The 18,787-nt window shown below is 41.7% G+C and overlaps 2 protein-coding genes and 1 long non-coding RNA gene across 5 annotated transcripts in view; 1 reads left to right on the top strand and 2 right to left on the bottom strand.

Annotated features, from left to right (window-relative positions):
- LOC110053350 (uncharacterized) overlaps window positions 1-16,870 on the bottom strand; it is an 18,690-nt gene extending 1,820 nt beyond the window's left edge. The window contains exons 1-8 of one of the 2 annotated variants that reach the window (XM_089271133.1): window positions 16,361-16,870; window positions 6,753-6,798; window positions 5,813-6,067; window positions 3,289-3,561; window positions 2,898-3,173; window positions 1,673-1,843; window positions 1,222-1,398; window positions 291-524 (exon numbers count right to left, since the gene is read on the bottom strand). In XM_089271133.1, coding sequence (XP_089127259.1) covers window positions 291-524; window positions 1,222-1,398; window positions 1,673-1,843; window positions 2,898-3,173; window positions 3,289-3,561; window positions 5,813-6,067; window positions 6,753-6,798; window positions 16,361-16,666 — 1,738 coding nt within the window. In that variant the 5' untranslated portion in view covers window positions 16,667-16,870. Of the gene's footprint in view, window positions 1-290; window positions 525-1,221; window positions 1,399-1,672; window positions 1,844-2,897; window positions 3,174-3,288; window positions 3,562-5,812; window positions 6,068-6,752; window positions 6,799-7,270; window positions 7,589-16,360 lie in introns of those variants that run through there. The other variant, XM_089271134.1, reaches the window with a different exon arrangement.
- The window catches only part of LOC110053351 (failed axon connections homolog), a 44,826-nt gene continuing 38,539 nt past the window's right edge, over window positions 12,501-18,787 (top strand). The window contains exons 1-2 of one of the 2 annotated variants that reach the window (XR_016201332.1): window positions 12,501-13,125; window positions 14,903-15,464. The gene's annotated coding sequence lies outside the window, so the exon portion shown is untranslated. Of the gene's footprint in view, window positions 13,126-14,338; window positions 14,599-14,902; window positions 15,465-18,787 lie in introns of those variants that run through there. The other variant, XR_016201331.1, reaches the window with a different exon arrangement.
- LOC149105140 (uncharacterized) lies at window positions 13,120-14,047 on the bottom strand. Its single transcript, XR_016201363.1, has 2 exons — window positions 13,946-14,047; window positions 13,120-13,320 (listed from the first exon to the last, which is right to left on the bottom strand). It is a non-coding gene; the product is annotated as an uncharacterized LOC149105140 (long non-coding RNA).

Raw genomic sequence — 18,787 nt, 5'->3', positions numbered from 1 at the left:
TGATAAGTTGAGTCGACCCGGCGTCTTGCCTCTTGCCAAAAATCGACCGATAAAGAATTCGAGCTCGAGTGGGCAAGTTTCGACCTTGCCCCTAGTGCGGTGAGTTTGTGAGAAAATATAAAGATTAATGAATATAACATCATTCATTTACTCTGCCAGCTCTTCAGAATACAGACCTTACAAGCTGACATAAAAGCATAACCATTATAAATTCGATAGTCAACTGAAACTTGGGACAGGAAATGAAAATTAGATTTTTTTTTGATTTTTTTTTATTTTTATTTTCTTACCCCAGGGAATGTCTGTGTATCCTCCAAACACGTATTGATCCTTTCTGATTATGGTTACCGTGTCGCGTTTCCCATCACAATTGCTATGGAAAATACTTGCTGCCCAGCCGTGATAGGAGGCGCGATAACACAACTTCCAAACTGAATTGGGGTTAGCCACGGGTTGCATGATTTCACTAAAGTGAGTGAAGTAATATGATCTGCTTTGGATAGTATTCGATTGGATCATCGCTCCTAAAAAGGAAACATTTTTTGTAGTAATTAAATTAGAGAAACTGTTCTCTTGAAGCCGGTTATTTCTTTTAATTTTGACGTAATATCAACACCTCCATGCAAAACAAAGGCGTAAAGAACTATAACAATGTAAGTATAAAACATGACGCTCTGTATTGCGGCTGCTGTTGGCTTGACAACATAAAATAAAGCAGTCTCTACATTTTTTTTTTTTTTTTTTTTTTTTTAACCGTCACCACGTTGTTCTGCTCGTGACTAAACTGATAATGGCACAAAGCAACAAGTTTGTGGAATGAAGGGGTTTAAGGGATACAGTTTTAGATTGCAAGATATTACTACATGGCACTAAAAGGTCCAAATACCATTTAGGGGCTTAATACCATCCCAGTCCTCTAAAAGGAGGGAATGGGGTCGATCAAACTTGAAATTCCTCAGTAAAGGGGTCCTTATTCTATTAGAGCAAGGGAGCTAGAAAACGTTCATAATTGAACTCAGCGAGGGGTTGAAACCGTCAAAATGGAAGCTCCTTCTTTGCGTTTTCGAAGTGTCTACGAAGAGGATAGTTGACTCGTGTTGCCCCCTCGTGAACTATCGCGCTATAGAAATGTCGTGCTCATACTCCAGTTGTTAAATGTATTAGGCTCTGCGAGGGTGCTTATAAGAATAGATCAAGTTGCTTTTTTAAAATGCCTCTTACCAATACATGAAGGTTGAACTCCTGACCAACTACCATTCGCTAGACAGTGACGTTCCGATGATCCTTTTAGCCAGTATCCTGGATCACAAGTAAGCAAAACGCGTCTCCCTTCCCAATACTGCTGTACGTGGATGAAGCCATTCTTCAGATTTTTTAAGGGCGGGCAGGCTATGCGACCTAAATTCGAAGGCAGCGAGAGTAATCAGATTAAGACGAGAACAGGACAACACCTTAAAAAGAAAAGATTGGATTTCTTATCATTTATTTATTTATTTATTTATTTACCTACGTTCCTGGTTGCGTTGTTTTTCAAATGCATAATTGAGATGCTAATAACCTTAAATATAACATTATACTTTAAAGTTTTCTTCTCTCTCCGTATATGGACTATTGATGGCCAACGACGTTACTGTAGCTTACGCCAGGTAATATATGAGATTAAGCCACTTACATGAAGGTTGTATACCACTCCAGTTGCCGGAAGACAGACACACTCTTGTGGCCGGTCCGATCAAGCGATATCCCGGATTGCAAATGAACGAGACAGGTTTACCAGTCCAGTGTCGCGAGCCAAGCTTTTGACCGTTTAACGGGACACCAGGATTCCCACAATTGACCAAACCTTAAAACGGCAACAAACCAGAGGTTACAATGCCGTTGAAAAGTTCAAAATGGGTGAACTTTATTTATTTAATTTTTATAAGGTGATAAAGATCGTTGTGACAGGATTCTGTCGGTAAAAGCATATTGGCATTCGCAGTAGTGTTCACGTTGGTTGCACTTCCAGTAGTACAAAACGGGAATTTTTTGCTTTTAAAGAGGCCAGCAACGTATATGTTGTTATAACTGGTTGCATCAATTCATGAGGTATATCACATTAATCTGGTACATTCAATAGGTTTTAGTGTTAGGGCTATATTTTATATTTTACATTTTCAGTTACCATGGTTACTGGTGACGTGTCGATACACAGGCCAAATTTCAAAATTTTCAAGCGTACAAGACTTCTTGCATGAATGTTGTAAAAAAAAGGAAACTTATCCGATAGGCGGTTGTGACTTCAGTCCTACTGGATACAGGAGTTTTTGAAGTTCTGATTTTTCCTCACTGATAATGCAGTATTTACGTTATTGGTAAAACTGTTATTAGTCACATCGCGTATTCACCTCTTTAGAAAATTTCTCTGTTGCTTCGTCGCTTGCGTGCACTTCTCTGCCGCTAAAACAAAGCATTCGTGCAAGAAATCCAATCCAAAAAAGTTGTTCTTTTAATGCACTTAATTTTGGAGCAACGTTTCACATTTTTGCACCACATGTTTTAACTATAACCACAATTTTTAGGCACCTGAAGTGGAACAACTTTGCCAAAATTTGCTAGTAACGTCTAGACAGGCAAAGAAGAGATTGAATTTAACATAACATGCTTAAAGACCCCAACTGGCAAGAGGCAGATCAGCTGGCTACTTACAGAGTCATATATTGCCAAGTAGTCCGAATATTACTAGTAATATGTGCGCTTTTACATATTTATGAATTAAAAAAAAAAAAACCTTGTCATGATTGTTGGTAGTATTGCCCTGCATGGCCAATTTTATTTCTACAACAATTTTGTGACGTGGAGCGTTGCCAAGGAAATAACAATGATCATTTCAATCATTACGCAAAACAAAGCGATACTTATGGTTGTGCTGGCTTCCGCTGTTCCATTCTCGTCATTGTAAAATCGACACTTGTAGATCCCAGCGTCACTCGGCCTGAAGCGATTAATGACAATTTCACTCTTAATTAAGTCTGTTCCGTTACGGATTGCCGTGGAAGGAACAGAACGTCCATCCTTGAACCATTTGACGTCAGGCAGTGGCAAGCCACCACCGGAACAATGTAACTTCACATAATTGCCAACATTTCGCACTTGAATTTTACTGGGAGGACTTGACACAATGTAAGGATTCACTTGAAAAAGAAATTATAACAATAATATCATTACAACAAAGCTTTGATTAAAAACACTTTTCTTTTTCTTGTTTCTTTTGGAGGGTTGAGGGAGTGGTTGGGTTTACTGGCTCACCTTCATCGGTCACAACGACCCATGTAACTGCCATCACTTTTCCAAGTTCATTAGCTCCCTCGCAAACATAAGCACCGCCATCGTCCTCTATCGTGTTTTTTATCGTAAGTGTGCCACCATCAATAACATGTCTGTTGACCGGAAGTTGTTTGAGTGATATTGACCACGTGATCACAGGGTAGGGGTAGCCAAAGATGTCGCATTTGAGAGTTGTGTCCCAGTTCTTGTAAGTGGTGATAGATTTTTTTGGCTTTGTCAGGAATTTTGTTTTCACTGCAGATCAAACAAGCAAAACAGACTATGAGACATAAGCAAGTAAAAGATGGTGCTTCAAGTAAAACTACGCGAGCTAGCAATTCGCATCCACTTGATGCATTGTTGTTCCTTACCTTGAGTTTAGCGGGTTTTTCCGACTACTTCACGCAGAATATTGTCCATTCAACAAGGGACACCGTGTAAAAGGTATGAATTATAAAATTGAATCACATTTGGGTAGTGCGAAAGCTGCTGATTGCAGTTGCAGATGTATTGCATAACGCGAGCCGTTTTTGAACACACAAGTCGTAGCGGTTAAAACGCGCGGCTAACTCTTACCTCACAAACTAGTTTCAGTGTCAAATGTTCGAATTATATCCTATTTTGTTTAAAAGGCAGATGTCACACTTGCAGACAAGTTTGATAAGTCAGTTTCACCGTTACTGCTTTTCGGACATTGCGTCCATAAGTGTGATTACCGCTTTTCGAGGCAATCAAATAGACCTTTTTCGACTGGGTGGTTTGTTGCCCCATTTCAGACCATGTGATGATACTCTTGAGAATTCTTCCTTTCAAATTTTCAAATAGTCGTGAGCAATTAATAAATAATTTTAAGATGGGTAAAAGAACATAAACGTCCACGTGGTCGGTAATGGGAAAACATACCGCCCAAGCGAAAAAGGTCTATTGTGCTACAACAGATGAAGTAACAATGACGCAGTTGTTCTATGACTGGACCACCTAGATGCAAAATAAATAGTGCTGACCATCAAAACATACGTTCACCCATTTCTTGGGACTGGAAACATTACGTACAACCAGACAAAACCTGAAAGGAACTGTCGTCCTGCTATTGAGCAAGACCAATCCTATTCCCTCAAGGCTGCTAGTAAGAATGGCATTTGCAAGTTTACATGATCTTTCTTTACCGGTGAGTTGCAACTTTAAATATTGTATTGCAGCTGGAAAATACAGACGTTTGTTCTGTACACGCGGGCCTATTGTTCCCTAGCTGTAAGATATGTCTCTCAAAATTTTTCTCCAAAATGGTTAAGAATTTGAAACTTGGGTGCAAAAGCAACTCCACCCAAATTTGTAACTTTTGTCAGTTTTCTTAAATGCAAGACACTAAAGTATATGTCTGCTCGTAAAAAAAGATTCAGTAAGATGTACAACTCTGTTAACTTTGATAAATGGTTAATCAAAATTTAAGGGTTAGATTACATTTCATTTATGTATTTATTTATTTGTTTATTTATTTATTTTGGTGCCATTAGATCGCTGTTTTAGCTTTACCTTCTGCAAATGTGATTAAAGTGCTTTCTTTTAACATCGATGTTAAAAGTGAACAGTGTAACTGTAAGTAAGCACAACTGTAAGCTAGTGGTAGAATTTGGTAATAAGTTGGTTGATTTTGTTTATGGTATAAAATGTTATGAAAAACAGAAATGCTAGTATGTACGGTAAGTTATGTTAGTATTGTAAGTATCATTAGAATTATCCAAGTCATGTTAAGTGTAGTAAGCAATGAGACAATAGAGTTTATGTTCTTAGGCAAAAATATGTTTTGGGCCCGACTAAGACTCATTTTAGCCCGAGCCACTAGGCGAGGGTTAAAATAGGCTCTGAAAAGGGCCCAAAACATACTTATGCCCAAGAACATAATTTCTATTACTATTATTATCACTTTGGAGGGCACTGAGAAAATAAAAACTAAAAAAAAAGAAATGACAACAAAACAATCTGAACAATTACGCGAGCGTTTTCAAGTTAAATGGCTTTTATTTTCCCTAAATGAACAATACATCACGCGAATCTGGCTAGGAATTGCAAAATCTTGCCATTTGAGTTTCCAAAAATTGTAGAAGACATGAAAGGAAAGTTCAATAAAGTTTATTTGTAAGCGGTGAAATTAAATCCTACGATTGTTTGATTCTGACTTTTCATTGGTTTATTTCAGCGGGCTAAAATACATTTTAACCGACCCCCAAAGTCTCCCTTTCAGCCAGCAAAATGTGCCACAATGCCCGCCAAAGTGGTAATAAAACGTAGTATTGTAAACTTGTAAGTAATGTCAGTACTGCAAGTAATATCGTAAAAATTGTTGGTGTTGTAAGTATTGTTAGTTAGTATTGTAAATGAATGTATCAAAAAAAAAAAAAATGCTTTCTTGAGAAATCCAGTTAAGAAGGACTCCCTATTTGCAAATTTGTTCAGTGCTAGATTAATGAAGTGCATATGCATTTTCTACCCTTACTGCTTTACCAACCTTTCACAGTTACACTGAATGATAATCGAGCTGTTCCCAGCAGATTCTTCGCTGTACACGTATAGTTACCACGGTCCTCAAACAGAATTTCTTTTATCTCCAAAAACTGTCTTCCTTCTCCTTGTAGCACGTGATCGTCTTTATACCACGTGATTACCGGCTGTGGAAACCCTGCTACTTTGCAAGGCAATGTCACGTTATCTTTTTCTCGGACCGTCACGGTTGGAGAAGGCTTTGCAAGGAAGGAGGGGAATTCTGGAAAACAAATATTCTTTGTTGACGTCCTTGATTGTCTGGTATAATGAATATACATGATATACATCCCAGTACATTTATGCAAAACTTTAAATCAAACCTTTGTTTCAATTAGGTAGCAATCGGTTTTACTTAAATCTTCCTTTTGGTCGCCAATCAATCAATCAATCAATCAATCATTAGCTTCGGTCAATCTTTAAGTCACACACCATTGGACACAGTAATTGCACTTTCAGAGACCACAAAGTCCTACATCTGACCAAAATTTGAACGTCCCTGTAAAAATTATTGCAAGACAACCAACAAAACATTGATAAACTAACAAAAAGCTAGTCAATCATCGCTGTTCCGATGGAACTTCATGCACTTATAATGTAAATGCGTTATTTCCTCGGTTTATAAACAACAATTTTCATTTCCCGGTCGTTTCTAAAGTTTCTAACGTCTTAACGTGTTCTATTCGTTCACGTGTGTTAATCAATTGATTAATTAATTATTACTAAACAAGTCACTTATGACATCAGTAGAAGTGGGTGAACCGGGAGGGCCTTGTGACCGGCGGGCCTTTGCGGTCCAACAGGACGTGAGGAATTTGTTGCAAGCTGAGACATTTCACATACGGGAAACAAAAATAGCCCGAGCTATGTGCGGTTTACTTGGGACAAAGAAATATTTGTACACATACCTCCCACGCACACCGTCCTTCCGTTATTTGTTTCCACTGTCAAATTCTGTTGATTGAAAGAAAAAGAATCTGTTAAACTTAATTTGGAGCAACCACAAGGGAGAAAAGACTTAAAAATGATGTTTAATACATCTTGCCAAAATAACTAAGCAGTGAAAATTAGTGACGCTAGTTGACAGACTGCTTGATATACATACAAATGGCTTGATGGAAAATGCATTTTCTCATCGGTGTATCAGTAAGACCTGGAGGCTGCAGTGAAACTACTATTTTCACGGGTGAGGTTTTACTAATTGTTTTTTTTCTTTCTTTTTCTTTTTTTTTTTTTGGTAGCCGTAAATTTATTTAAGCTTTGTTTCAGCCACAGGCGGCCCAGACGTTGAATACGATTAATACGTGACATTATGCTGTTGGCGATTGCGTTACAATTTTAGCCGTTTATAAGATAATGTATGAGAATGCTTCGAAAATTACTCTAAATGCTACGTGTTGAAAACAATTTGAGTAAAATGGCTTACCTTGTGTTTGCATTGCGTTACTTTGATGTCTCCGGGTTCCTGGAGGTGGTTTAGAGCCATTTAGACGAGTTTTACTTTCTGGCGGTTCGCTTCCCCTAAAGAGAAACGAAAGGCGGGCGACCCACTGGCCCGACGGCACGCACTCAAAGCTCCGTAAATTCCACAAAAATGGTCTAATCTCGTCAAAATTGTCTCATGGCAGCCGTCGATAACTCTTCTTCCCATTTGCTTTCTCCCAAGGTTCCAAAGTTTATCTTAACCGCCCGAGAATCGTTGGTTTTCCAGCTCTTGCTTTCCATTTCTGCTCCGTCTCGATCCGTAACCGATTATCTTTGGCACAGGATTTGAATTTCTAGCTTAACGACCTCGCCATCATGACAAAGTCGCCTCCAACCGTCGAGAGGCACGGGGCATTTTTTGATCATGCAAATTGCACCGTGCCGCGGTGTTAACTGAAATTAGCGCCTAAAAGCGCTGTTAACTGCAAAAATACAAGGAGCAAACAATGTTCAGCTGAATTTAACGCCTAAAAGCACTGTTAACTGCAGCGAGAGATGGCAATGAGTAACTGACCAATGCCCCGTGCCTCTCGACGGTTGGAGGCGACTTTGTCACGATGGCGAGGTCGTTAAGCTAGAAATTCGAATCCTGTGCCCAAGATAATCGTTTACGGATCGAGACGGAGCTGAAATGGAAAGCAAGAGCTGGAAAACCAACGATTCTCGGGATGTGTCGAAAACGAAGACCCGAAAACGAAGACCGAAGACCTAAGACCCTGTGGTCTAAAACGAAGACCCACCGGTCTAAAACGAAGACCCACTGGTCTAAAACGAAGACCCGCCGGTCTAAAACGAAGACCCACCGGTCTAAAACCTGTTTTTTCTTCAGGAAAGGCTATACACTAGGCTAAATTGCTTTCGTTTTTGTAGCGCATCAATTAAAATGTCATCTGAACGCGCGGCAAACTTGACAGTTGCTTTGTCTCATTCGGTACAACGTGTCAAATTGTGTAACGCAATGAAATTCAAACAGTATAGAAATATACGTTTTAGTGACGATTTTAGTATAATTTGTCGTCACGAATATTTTGTTTTTCAAATGCATATGAGCAAATTATGATGAGGTGACCTGATTACTTTGCTTTACTGTACTTATCATATAAAGGCGCGAAGGTCCACTGTGCGTGACTCGCAAATTTATTCACCACTTGCTACAAGAATTTGATTTTCCCAGGAAAATTACGTTATCACTCTCACATTCTTCATGGAAATACTATACACTACAATCTTGGACAAAATAAATGGAACACCTGGACCACCCCTCCCCCCCCCCCCCCCCCCATTTCAATGATGCCAAAATGGCGCGTTTTTGCTTTTTTTTTGGAAGGGGGTTAATTGTTCCTTTTTATTCTGTCCAAGATTGTAAGCTAAATTGCTTCCATTTTTTTAGCTCATAAATTAAATTGTCATCTGAGCGCGCGACAAACTTGATAGGTACTTTATCTCAATCGGTACAACGTGTCAAATTGTGTAACGCAATTAAATTCCACATGTTGGCATCCTCGTCTCGGAGAGGCGATGGTCAGCGTATCAGTGTCGACAGGCTCTTGAGTGACTCAAAAGCCCGATTCTTGGGTGGCAGTCTTTGTTGCAGCTGGTACAGATGTAGTTAGTGGCCTCACGAACTGATACTTGTCGTTCCTTTCTCGCCGCCCGCTTGATTGTCGCCTCGGCCCTGGCCTTCGTCTCGGCCCTGAGTGCCCCCTCCTTCACACCGTGACGCCAGGCGGCGCGGTCTTGCGCGAGGACCTCCCAGGTATTGGGATTGAAATCAGCGAGTCGCAGGTCACGCTTGCAAACATCCTTAAAGCGAAGGAGTGGTCGGCCCACGCGTCGGGCGCCCTCCCACAGTTCCCCGTAGAGGACTTGCCCTGGCAAGCGATCGGGTTCCATACGGTGAACATGACCGAGCCACCGTAGGCGTCTTTGGATGAGTAGTGTAGGGATGCTCGGCATGTAGGCTCGTTGAAGAACATTGGTGTTAGAGACTCTGTCCTGCCATTTGATCTGAAGGAGACGCCGAAGGCAGCGGAGGTGGAACCCGTTGAGCCGCTTCTCTTGTCTGGCGTATGTGGGCCACGACTTGCTTCAGTAAAGGAGAGTGGAAAGCACACAAGATCGGTAGACTTGCAGCTTGGTCCTCTCGCTCAACAGGTCGTTAATCCGCACTCTCTTGTTGAGTTTGGCCATAACGCCGGCTGCCTTGGCGATCCTTGAACTGATCTCGACATCTAGCGACGCCTTGCTTGACACTGTTGACCCTAGGTAAGTGAAAGAGTCCACGACCTCCAGTTCAGTGTTGTTGATGGTAATGACGGGAGGTGTCTCTGCATCTTGGGCTAGGATGTTTGTCTTCTTTAGACTGATGGTAAGGCCGAACTCCTTGCAGGCGTGAGACAGCTTATCAACCAAGCGTTGAAGGCCTGCCTCGCTGTGGGATGCCAGGGCAGCATCATCCGCGAACAACAGCTCGCGTATGAGCACTTTATGAGTCTTGGTTTTGGCGCGGAGCCTGGCAATGTTGAAAAGCTTGCCATCTGACCTCGTCCGAATGTATACACCCTCCGAGCAATCGGCAAAGGCGTAGTGGAGGAACATCGAGAAGAAAATCCCGAACAGGGTTGGCGCCAAAAGGCAGCCCTGCTTTACTCCACTGCTGACTGGGAAGGCATCCGAGGTGGCTCCATCAAAGCAGACGGTGCTCTGCATGTCCTTGTGGAAGGCGGCGATGAGGGCGAGGAGTTTTGGTGGGCAGCCGATCTTCTGAAGGATTTGGAAGAGCCCACTACGACTGACCAGGTCAAAGGCTTTTGTCAGGTCCACAAAAGCGAGGAAAATGGCTGCTGCTGCTCACGACACTTCTCCTGCAGCCGGCGGAGGGAGAAGATCATATCTACTGTGGATCTGCCGACTCTGAAGCCACACTGGGACTCTGGATAAACTCGCGAAGCAAGACTCTGCAGGCGACCCAGTGCGACACGTGCAAAGACTTTGCCTACAATGCTGAGGAGTGAAATGCCGCGATAGTTATTACAATCGCTTCGGTCACACTTGTTTTTGTAAAGGGTGACTATACTAGCATCTCTCATGTCTTGTGGGATGTGTCCTTTCTCCCAGAAATGGCAGAGGAGCTCGTGAAGCGGCTGGAGGATGGAAGGTTTGCCATGCTTTAGGACTTCTGCTGGTATGCTGTCCAACCCTGGCGCCTTGCCACAGGCGAGGTTGTCAATGGCTTTGTTGAGCTCCTCTAGTGTGGGCATATCGTCTAGCTCCTCCATGGCTGGAAGTCCGGGCAAGGCATCAAGGGCAGCGTCTGTCATGATGTTCTGGGTCGAGTAGAGCTCGAGATAGTGCTCGACCCAACGCTGCAGCTGCTTGCTCTGGTCGGTGATGACTTCGCCAGACTTCGCTTTGAGCGGTGCTATTTTGACGCTCGCGGCGCCGGTGGCCGTCTTGATCCCCTCGTACATCCCTTTGGCGTAGCCACAGTCGGCGGCTGTCTGGATCTTGGCGCACAGGTTCTGCCAGTACACGTTAGCTGGGCTTTGCTCTTAGCTACTCTGAGGGCGTCGCGTGTGCTATGGCAAGAGTTCTGCTTGTGTGCCAGCGGGGCTATCCTTTTGGCTTCCGTGACTGGCTGCATTTCATCCCAATGCGCCTCGAACCAGTTAGCATTCTTGCGCTCTTTTCTCCCGAAAGCGGACATGGCCGAGTCGTAAATAGCGTCGTGGAGGTGAGACCATTTGGTGTCCGTGTCTTCGGTTGTAGGCTAGTCAGCAAGCTTCTTCTGAAGGGTCTCGGCGAAGCTCTGAGCCTTTGCTGGTTCGGCAGTAGCGCAGGTGTTGATGCGAGGGCGACCCTTAGACTTGGCATGATGGATCTTACGCGGCTTCAGCCTGATCTTGCTGCCAACGAGGGAGTGATCCGAGTCACAGTCTGCGCTGTGGTAGCTTCGCGTGTGAAGGACGCTGCTGAGGTCCGCTCTCCTGGTGATGACGAGGTCTAGCTGGTGCCAGTGGCGGGACCGGGGATGTCTCCAAGACACTTTGTGCAGCTCCTTGCACTTGAAGTAGCTGTTGGTGATGCAGAGGCCATGGTGGCAGCAGACTTCCAACAGTCTCTGACCGTTCTCATTCAACTTGCCAACGCCGAAGTGGCCGAGATAGGTGGGCCATGTTTGCCAGTCGGATCCAACGCGTGCGTTGAAGTCGCCTAGTAGGTATAGGCTCTCGGAGCGGGGGATTTGGGACACTGTCTCCTGCAGGGCCTCGTAAAACTGATCTTTGGCCTCTGGACAGGACGTGAGGGTCGGGGCGTAAACAGACAGGAAGTTGACAGAACCAGTTGATGTCTTCATGCGGAGGGCGAGGAATCTTTCACTGCCTCCAGTCTGCGTTTCTGTAGTGGGGAGCAGCGAGTTCCTCACAGCAAAACCTACAACATGCTGCCTCGGCTCGTCCTGGGACAAGCCTTGCCAAAAGAAGGTGTAGTCTGATTCTCTAAGAGAACCGCTATCGGCCAGCCGATAGCGGCTATAACAGCCCGCTTCCCGGCTATAACAGCCTTACGAAAATTAAATTCCAACAGTATAAAAATATACGTTTCAGTGACGATTTTATTTCGTCACCAACATTTGTAATTGATGATATATTGGCCAAGTGTAAAAACGAACAACAGTTACAGAACTGTTCCGGTTTTGATATATGTCAAAAGTGTCATACACCAAACTTGAAAATTTCATTTTAGTCTCATCATACAAACAAAAAATCTTATTACTTTGACTTTTTACAAAACAGGCTCTTAATTTTGAAACGTATATTTCTATACTGTTGAAATTTAATTGCGTTACAAAATTTGACACGTGTTGTACCGGCTGAGATAAAGTAACTGTCAAGTTTGTCGCGCGCTCAGATGACATTTAATTTATGCGCTACAGAAGTGAGGGATGCATGTGAGAGTGATATCGTAATTTTCTTGGGAAAATCAAATTCTTGTAGCACGTGGTGAATAAATTTGCGAGTCACGCACAGTGGACCTTCGCGCCTTTATATGATAAGTACAGTAAAGCAAAGTAATCAGGTCACCTCATCATAATTTGCTCATATGCATTTGAAAAATAGAATATTGGTGACGACAAATTATACTAAAATCGTCACTAAAAGGTATATTTCTATACTGTTGGAATTTCATTGCGTTACACAATTTGACACGTTGTACCGACTGAGACAAAGCAACTGTCAAGTTTGCCGCGCGCTCAGATGACATTTTAATTTATGCCCTACAAAAACGAAAGCAATTTAGCCTAGTGTATAGTCTTTCCTGAAGAAAAAAAGGTTTTAGACCGCTGGGTCTTCGTTTTAGACCGCTGGGTCTTTGTTTTAGACCAGTGGGTCTTCGTTTTAGACCGGTGGGTCTTCGTTTTAGACCAGTGGGTCTTCGTTTTAGACCAGTGGGTCTTCGTTTTAGACCACAGGGTCTTAGGTCTTCGGTCTTCGTTTTTGGGTCTTGGTTTTCGACACATCCCGATTCTCGGGCGGTTAAGATAAACTTTGGAACCTTGGGAGAAAGCAAATGGGAAGAAGAGTTATCGACGGCTGCCATGAGGCAATTTTGACGAGATTAGACCATTTTTGTGGAATTTACGGAGCTTTGAGTGCGTGCCGTCGGGCCAGTGGGTCGCCCGCCTTTCGTTTCTCTTTAGGGGAAGCAAACCGCCAGAAAGTAAAACTCGCCTAAATGACTCTAAACCACCTCCAGGAACCCAGAGACATCAAAATAACGCAATGCAAACACAAGGTAAGCCATTTTACTCAAATTATTTTCTACACGTAGCATTTAGAGTAATTTTCGAAGCATTCTCATACATTATCTTGTGAACGGCTAAAATTGTAACGCAATCGCCAACAGTATAATGTCACGTATTAATCGTATTCAACGTCTGGGCCGCCTGTGGTTTCAGCGAAGCGTCCGAAATTTTCGTCCAAAATCTGTCTGAAATGAGACAACAGTGCACGAAAATTAAACATCGAAATAAAACGTCCGGAATTTTAATCAGCGTCCGAAGTTTTTCTAAGTAGTGTGAGTTGTGTAACCGCCGTGAATATTGCTATGTTGGCTCAACGTCTGATTTCTCCTAGAGGTGTCTATGTTAGCGCTAACAAAAGGTTTCACTGCCTCTAGAAACGAGTTGGATTTTGATGAACCTCGATCTTTCAATATAGGTATGAGAAAATTAACCATATTATATCGGTAAATATCTTGTCCATCTTTGAATGGCTAATCCACGGGAGAGCTTTTAATTCATATATGATTTGGCTGTTGTGGTGACTTCAGTTGTTATTACTCGATGTTTCCCAAGTGCAATTTTCGTTGTTTTGTGGTGTCCTTTCACGGCAGTCTTGAAACGTTCGCAGAAAAAATAATCAGTTGCAATTAATATCTAGGCATTCAAGTTTGGCAAAAAAGTCACATGTATGGAGATTTGTTCGTTCGTAGTTTGAATGTCACAAAGGACTTCACATGTGCCTGAAACAAAGATGGAGCGCTAGCGCTCAGTATATAAATAAACCAAGAGGGAAAGGTCTCCTGAGATGTTTAAGCAATGGGCTAAATATACCTGTAAGCTTCCTTGTGTTTGTTTGTTTTGTTTGGCGTTGCAGGTAATCGGGCCGATTAAACAATTTTGGAAAATATCCAGTTAAACGATCCTATCTTAAAGGTCAAAGTTTGGGCTCTCAACATTTAGACAAGTGGCACGCGAGTTTTAAAGGAATAGTATTTAAGTTATATTGTAATTAATAGCCTCTTAAACAGTGCGATTAAAATAGCATTGGGTATTTGACGACCTTCTCGAATGTTTATTATGCAAACCGAATCTATTCTTAAATAGGGCATTGATATTTGGAAGAGCTTTAAGATAAGGTTGAACTAGAGTAAGGGTAGTCGCACCCTTCACCCACATTTTTGTGCCGTGCGTCTCCCACGACGTTTTAATCAGTGTAAACTGACACAGTGCTGACACAGGCGGAACGGCCTGAGGGAACAACGATTTGTTGTATTGGGGTAGTTGTTTCGTCTACCGACGCTTATATCTCTTAGTGACACGCGTCCATTTATTTGCAAATCAGTAAGTCTGGCCCTGTTAATTCCGGAAACGATAAACTGTTTCTTTCGATGACCCCTGACAGTATCAAAGCCGGAGCGTAAAGCAAAAGATATCAGAACGCCATCTTGGCTGAAGGGGAAGTATTTGCCGAAATTTTCGTGGAGGTGGGCGACCAGTTGTCGTTGTTGTTGTTGTTCTTTTTTTCTAAGTTTTTGCCTTATTTCAGACCAAATTTTTTCGTTACCCTAATTCAGATTATACTCAAACAATGATCTTTAAATGAGGCATATGGGAAAAATAAATGACCCCAATGAAGCATTAAAGGCTTGCATCTGGGTAAATATGTGAAAAGAGAAGGGATTTAAAATTCCCTGGGTTTAACATAAAATTTTGGACTGTCTAAGTTAGGAAGGAGGATAAGAGAAAAATAACGTAAATGAACTAAATGCCATCAAATTCCTGTCCAAGGCCTGTTGTCTTCATCACTGTGGAACACTGAAGCATTGCTTTCGCGCAGGGATTTGAATAGCTACACAGTCGGAAAAAAGGTATGTTAATCTACTAAGCAGTGACAGACGGTCAAACCAACTGACAGACGATCGCATCACTTACAAGGAGAAACAAATTGTCAGATATATGCACGCAATGGAGGTAGGTCATAAAATTGATTGAATGAAGAACACATCATACTTTATTGTCGTCTTGTTCCAGAATACTAGATAAGAGTCAACGACGTTTAAAAATAATTATGACTCAGCTCAGTAAAGAAGTGGATTGGCAAAATAAGTCATAAACGTCACATTCTTTTTAATCACACTGTTTTGTTTGTTTGTTTGCTTGTGTTTGTTTTTCTGCCCTCAAGAATAGCGTTTAACGCTGATATCTCGTTTTGCAACTCAAGTAACTCAAGACTTGTTAGTTTTTCATTTTGCACAGTACTAACGTAACTGCGTGCAAACAAAATTAAGTACAAAGTAAAAACGGATCTCCGATCTGACAACGACAACATTCACTTCGTAAGGGTCTTTTTCCGGGGGAAGGGGGGTGGGGGGGGGGTTCGGCTTTACGGTTGTTTTGGATATTTTTTTAGTTGCTTCTAGAATCTAGGGCGGCCCATGCTGAACTGTGTCAAGCTGCAAGTTATTCAAGTTACCAATAAGTTAAGGTTATTCAAGATAAAAATTAAAATAGGGTAAATTATGGTTTGATAAACTTAGTTCTAGCTACTTAATCATTTCCCTCATTTATTTTTGGTTGACCTTTTCGTTATCGCGAAGCACTAAAGTTGGATATGGACATGCGAAATGTAACTAAACAACGAAAGCTTGATGTGGAGGCATGGGGTCTGCAGACAATTATTTATGAGGTATTTCGGTAACTTCTGTCTTGAATTGCGGTATTGTGGAATATTTCAAACCTGCAAGAACTCATCCCTCAAGTTACAGACTGAAAGATGTTCATTCCATCACGTAATTTAACTGATGGGTAATTTGATCCAACAAATATTTGGGCGGTAAATAGTTCTATGGTCTAGTAAATTTACAATTAGGCTGTTTTAACAACCAGTCAGAGGTCGTGTAATTGTTTTCGCACACAGCTTCGTGTCGTCGTGTGAGTGTCTTCGCACGCGGCCTCGTGTCGTTTTGCCGGTTATGTAAGCTAATTATGATATGGCGGCATTTGCCGCTTTTTTTTTGGAGCGGCTCGGCCCCCGGTAATGCCCCCTTCTTTGATCACGGGAGCAACGGTAGTAAAATCTGCATTTTATCAACAATCTCGTCACATCCATTTGCTTGAGGAAAATAACATACCGGTGAACAAAATTCAGAGAAACGTATATTTATCTATTGGCGTTCCAAGCAGAAACGGCCGTCCACAATTATTCGTAGAACGGACTGTATTTGTTAATAAGGAAAAAAAACTTACATTTCGATGACCACAGGCCCTGCTGCATGTGCTGCACATGGATGGTGTGCCGACAGCTCTCTTAACAACTGCTTCCTTCTTTCGAGATCCACTTTGACGCGAATGTAAAGGTGTTGGATCAACATGTACTCGATTGGCGAGCCGTTGCTGATGACTTGTAGACAGTAAATCTTGTTCAACGGCTGTTAAACGTGAATCTAACCGATGTAAAGAATAGCACATAAAACCAAGTGAACTCAATGTCAAAATTAAATTGAATGAAAGGCCGAAGAGGAGGACGTTGGTGTTATTGCTTTTGCTCTCCATGTTCGTCGATCTGCTTGTAGCTCGCGCAACTAATTTGTTGTCGTATTTGGCACGAGCCGAGCCGGTTATAGTGTCTGTTGGTATTTCCGTTTTATGTTCGCTGTAACAAGAAGACGGATCAGATTCCCAGATAAATTGAACGGTGGCGGCCAGATGTCTAATTAGACGAAGACAATGTGACACTTCGTGAACACCCCTTAATTTGTTTATTCGTTTGGTTGAAATATCCCACGTACACCGCTGCAGAACAGGGTAGGTTTGTGTTTACAGTGGGCGTGTGTTTATCAGTAAGTGAATAAGCGGCAATTTCCTGAGATGATCAACATCTTCATGTCATGATCTGTTTATAATAAATAAATCAGCGCTGATGGGTAGAGCAATTAAGAATATTAGTAACGGTCGGATAATATTTCCATACGTCTCAGCTCGTCCCTTGATGATGTTATTATATAATTTTTGTGATATTATTCTTTACTTTCAATCAAGGAGAACATCAGAGTTTGACGTTTCTTTTTTTCATCGTAATTTGCATCTTGTATCACGGGTAATAAATTGTGCTTTAGAAGCCAGCGTCCTGACTGATTTTGCAAAGCTGTCGGAAAAAAAAAAAATACAATTTAAGGGCATAAGATTCTTGAAAAGAACAGAAAAACCGACGACTCGTTCCAAATGTTTACAAAGAACACTTATTGCGGATAAAGTGTTTCAGTAACGTACTACACAAGAAAAAGACTAAATACCACCCTTGATATGATTTAGCAGTTAATACATATAGCGCAATAATGTTATCAAGGGGTCTTTTCATTATTTCAAAAAAAAAAAAGTTATCCTGCTATCGGTCTCAATTCATTTATCGGAATAGTCAAGAAGACTTTAAGGCCACCGTTAACTGGTCACTGATAAACTCGTCTTGAAACGGGCGACACCGGAAACTGTGATGAAGACTGACGTCTCTCAGCATGCAGCAAACTCCAATCTAAGAGTTCCCAATATTGAAAAGAACGTCACGTGATCGCTTTTTTTTTTTAACCATCTGTTTTAATGTACGGGATTTCGGAGTCAGGACTTCTGCTCTGGCTCGGCGAAACACACGCTATATCTCAACGTAGCATATTGCAACCGACACGTGTTATCATTGCACAACACGTTGCACGCCGCTTGGCCACATTTTCCAAAAAACAAAGTGTTACGAAATCTCGGACGATTTTAGACATTTTTATAGTGTTGAAAGTTTTTTTTTTTTTTTTTCCCTTTTCTAGATTTTGTAGGATATTGTACTCGTTCGGGCACATTTGTTATCGTGCATCACCGTTGCACTGGAGCATGCGGAAAACCTTCCCACAACAGACAACCAAGCGTGCTACAACACGTTGAAATGTTGCGTGCGTTTGGCTAGATTCCCAACATCCCACAACCCGGTCAAACGATCTTTCAATTATGTTCCGTTGAACTTTTGGGTCAGTTTTGCTGGGCCTTTTTAATTCAATAGAGCCCGTGAAAATAGCAAATCTCATTTACTGAACTTGGACGGTATTAAAATTTTGCCCTTGGTGAAAAAGCATATCATGTAAGATAATGAATAGATGTTTTTGTTCGAGTAGAAGACATTACTGCTGAACTTTTACCTTTAATTATTTCAACTATCCTGAGAATTAGCCATACACTCGTTAGTTATAACTTACCAAAGCAGACGTGGGTTTTGTTGTCCCAAAAAGAGCAATAAAACCCCAAGCATCTTTGACACGAAAATATCATTTTCAAGTTTAAAAATAATCTATTTCTCGTACTAGGTCAGTTCGTTCCTTGATCCCAGAGAGATATTTTGCGTTCCTAACTTCCAGTGGTGCGTTTTCGCAATAGGTTGGGTCACGTCCATCAGCTCATGTACCCTCCGCTGTAGACATGACTCTTTAATGAGAAAACGTATTTGTTAACGAGATGATTTTGTATGATGTAAGCCTTCCCTCCAACCCCTTTTTATCATGAAATATAAAATGAATCTTATTTACATGAAGACACATATTTAACCAAACTTTTACAAACTTTATCAGGTCAGTCTCCATGTGCAAGGGCATAATGCATCACATCACAGCATGCATCACAGCAATTCGAAACGTGGTA

This window comes from Orbicella faveolata, unplaced genomic scaffold, assembly GCF_042242905.1.
Source record: "Orbicella faveolata isolate gen_17 unplaced genomic scaffold, um_ofav_v1 contig_34, whole genome shotgun sequence".
Classification (NCBI taxonomy): Eukaryota; Metazoa; Cnidaria; class Anthozoa; order Scleractinia; family Merulinidae; genus Orbicella; species Orbicella faveolata.
Note: the sequence above shows the minus strand (reverse complement) of the source record. Positions and strands in the feature narration are given on the sequence as shown.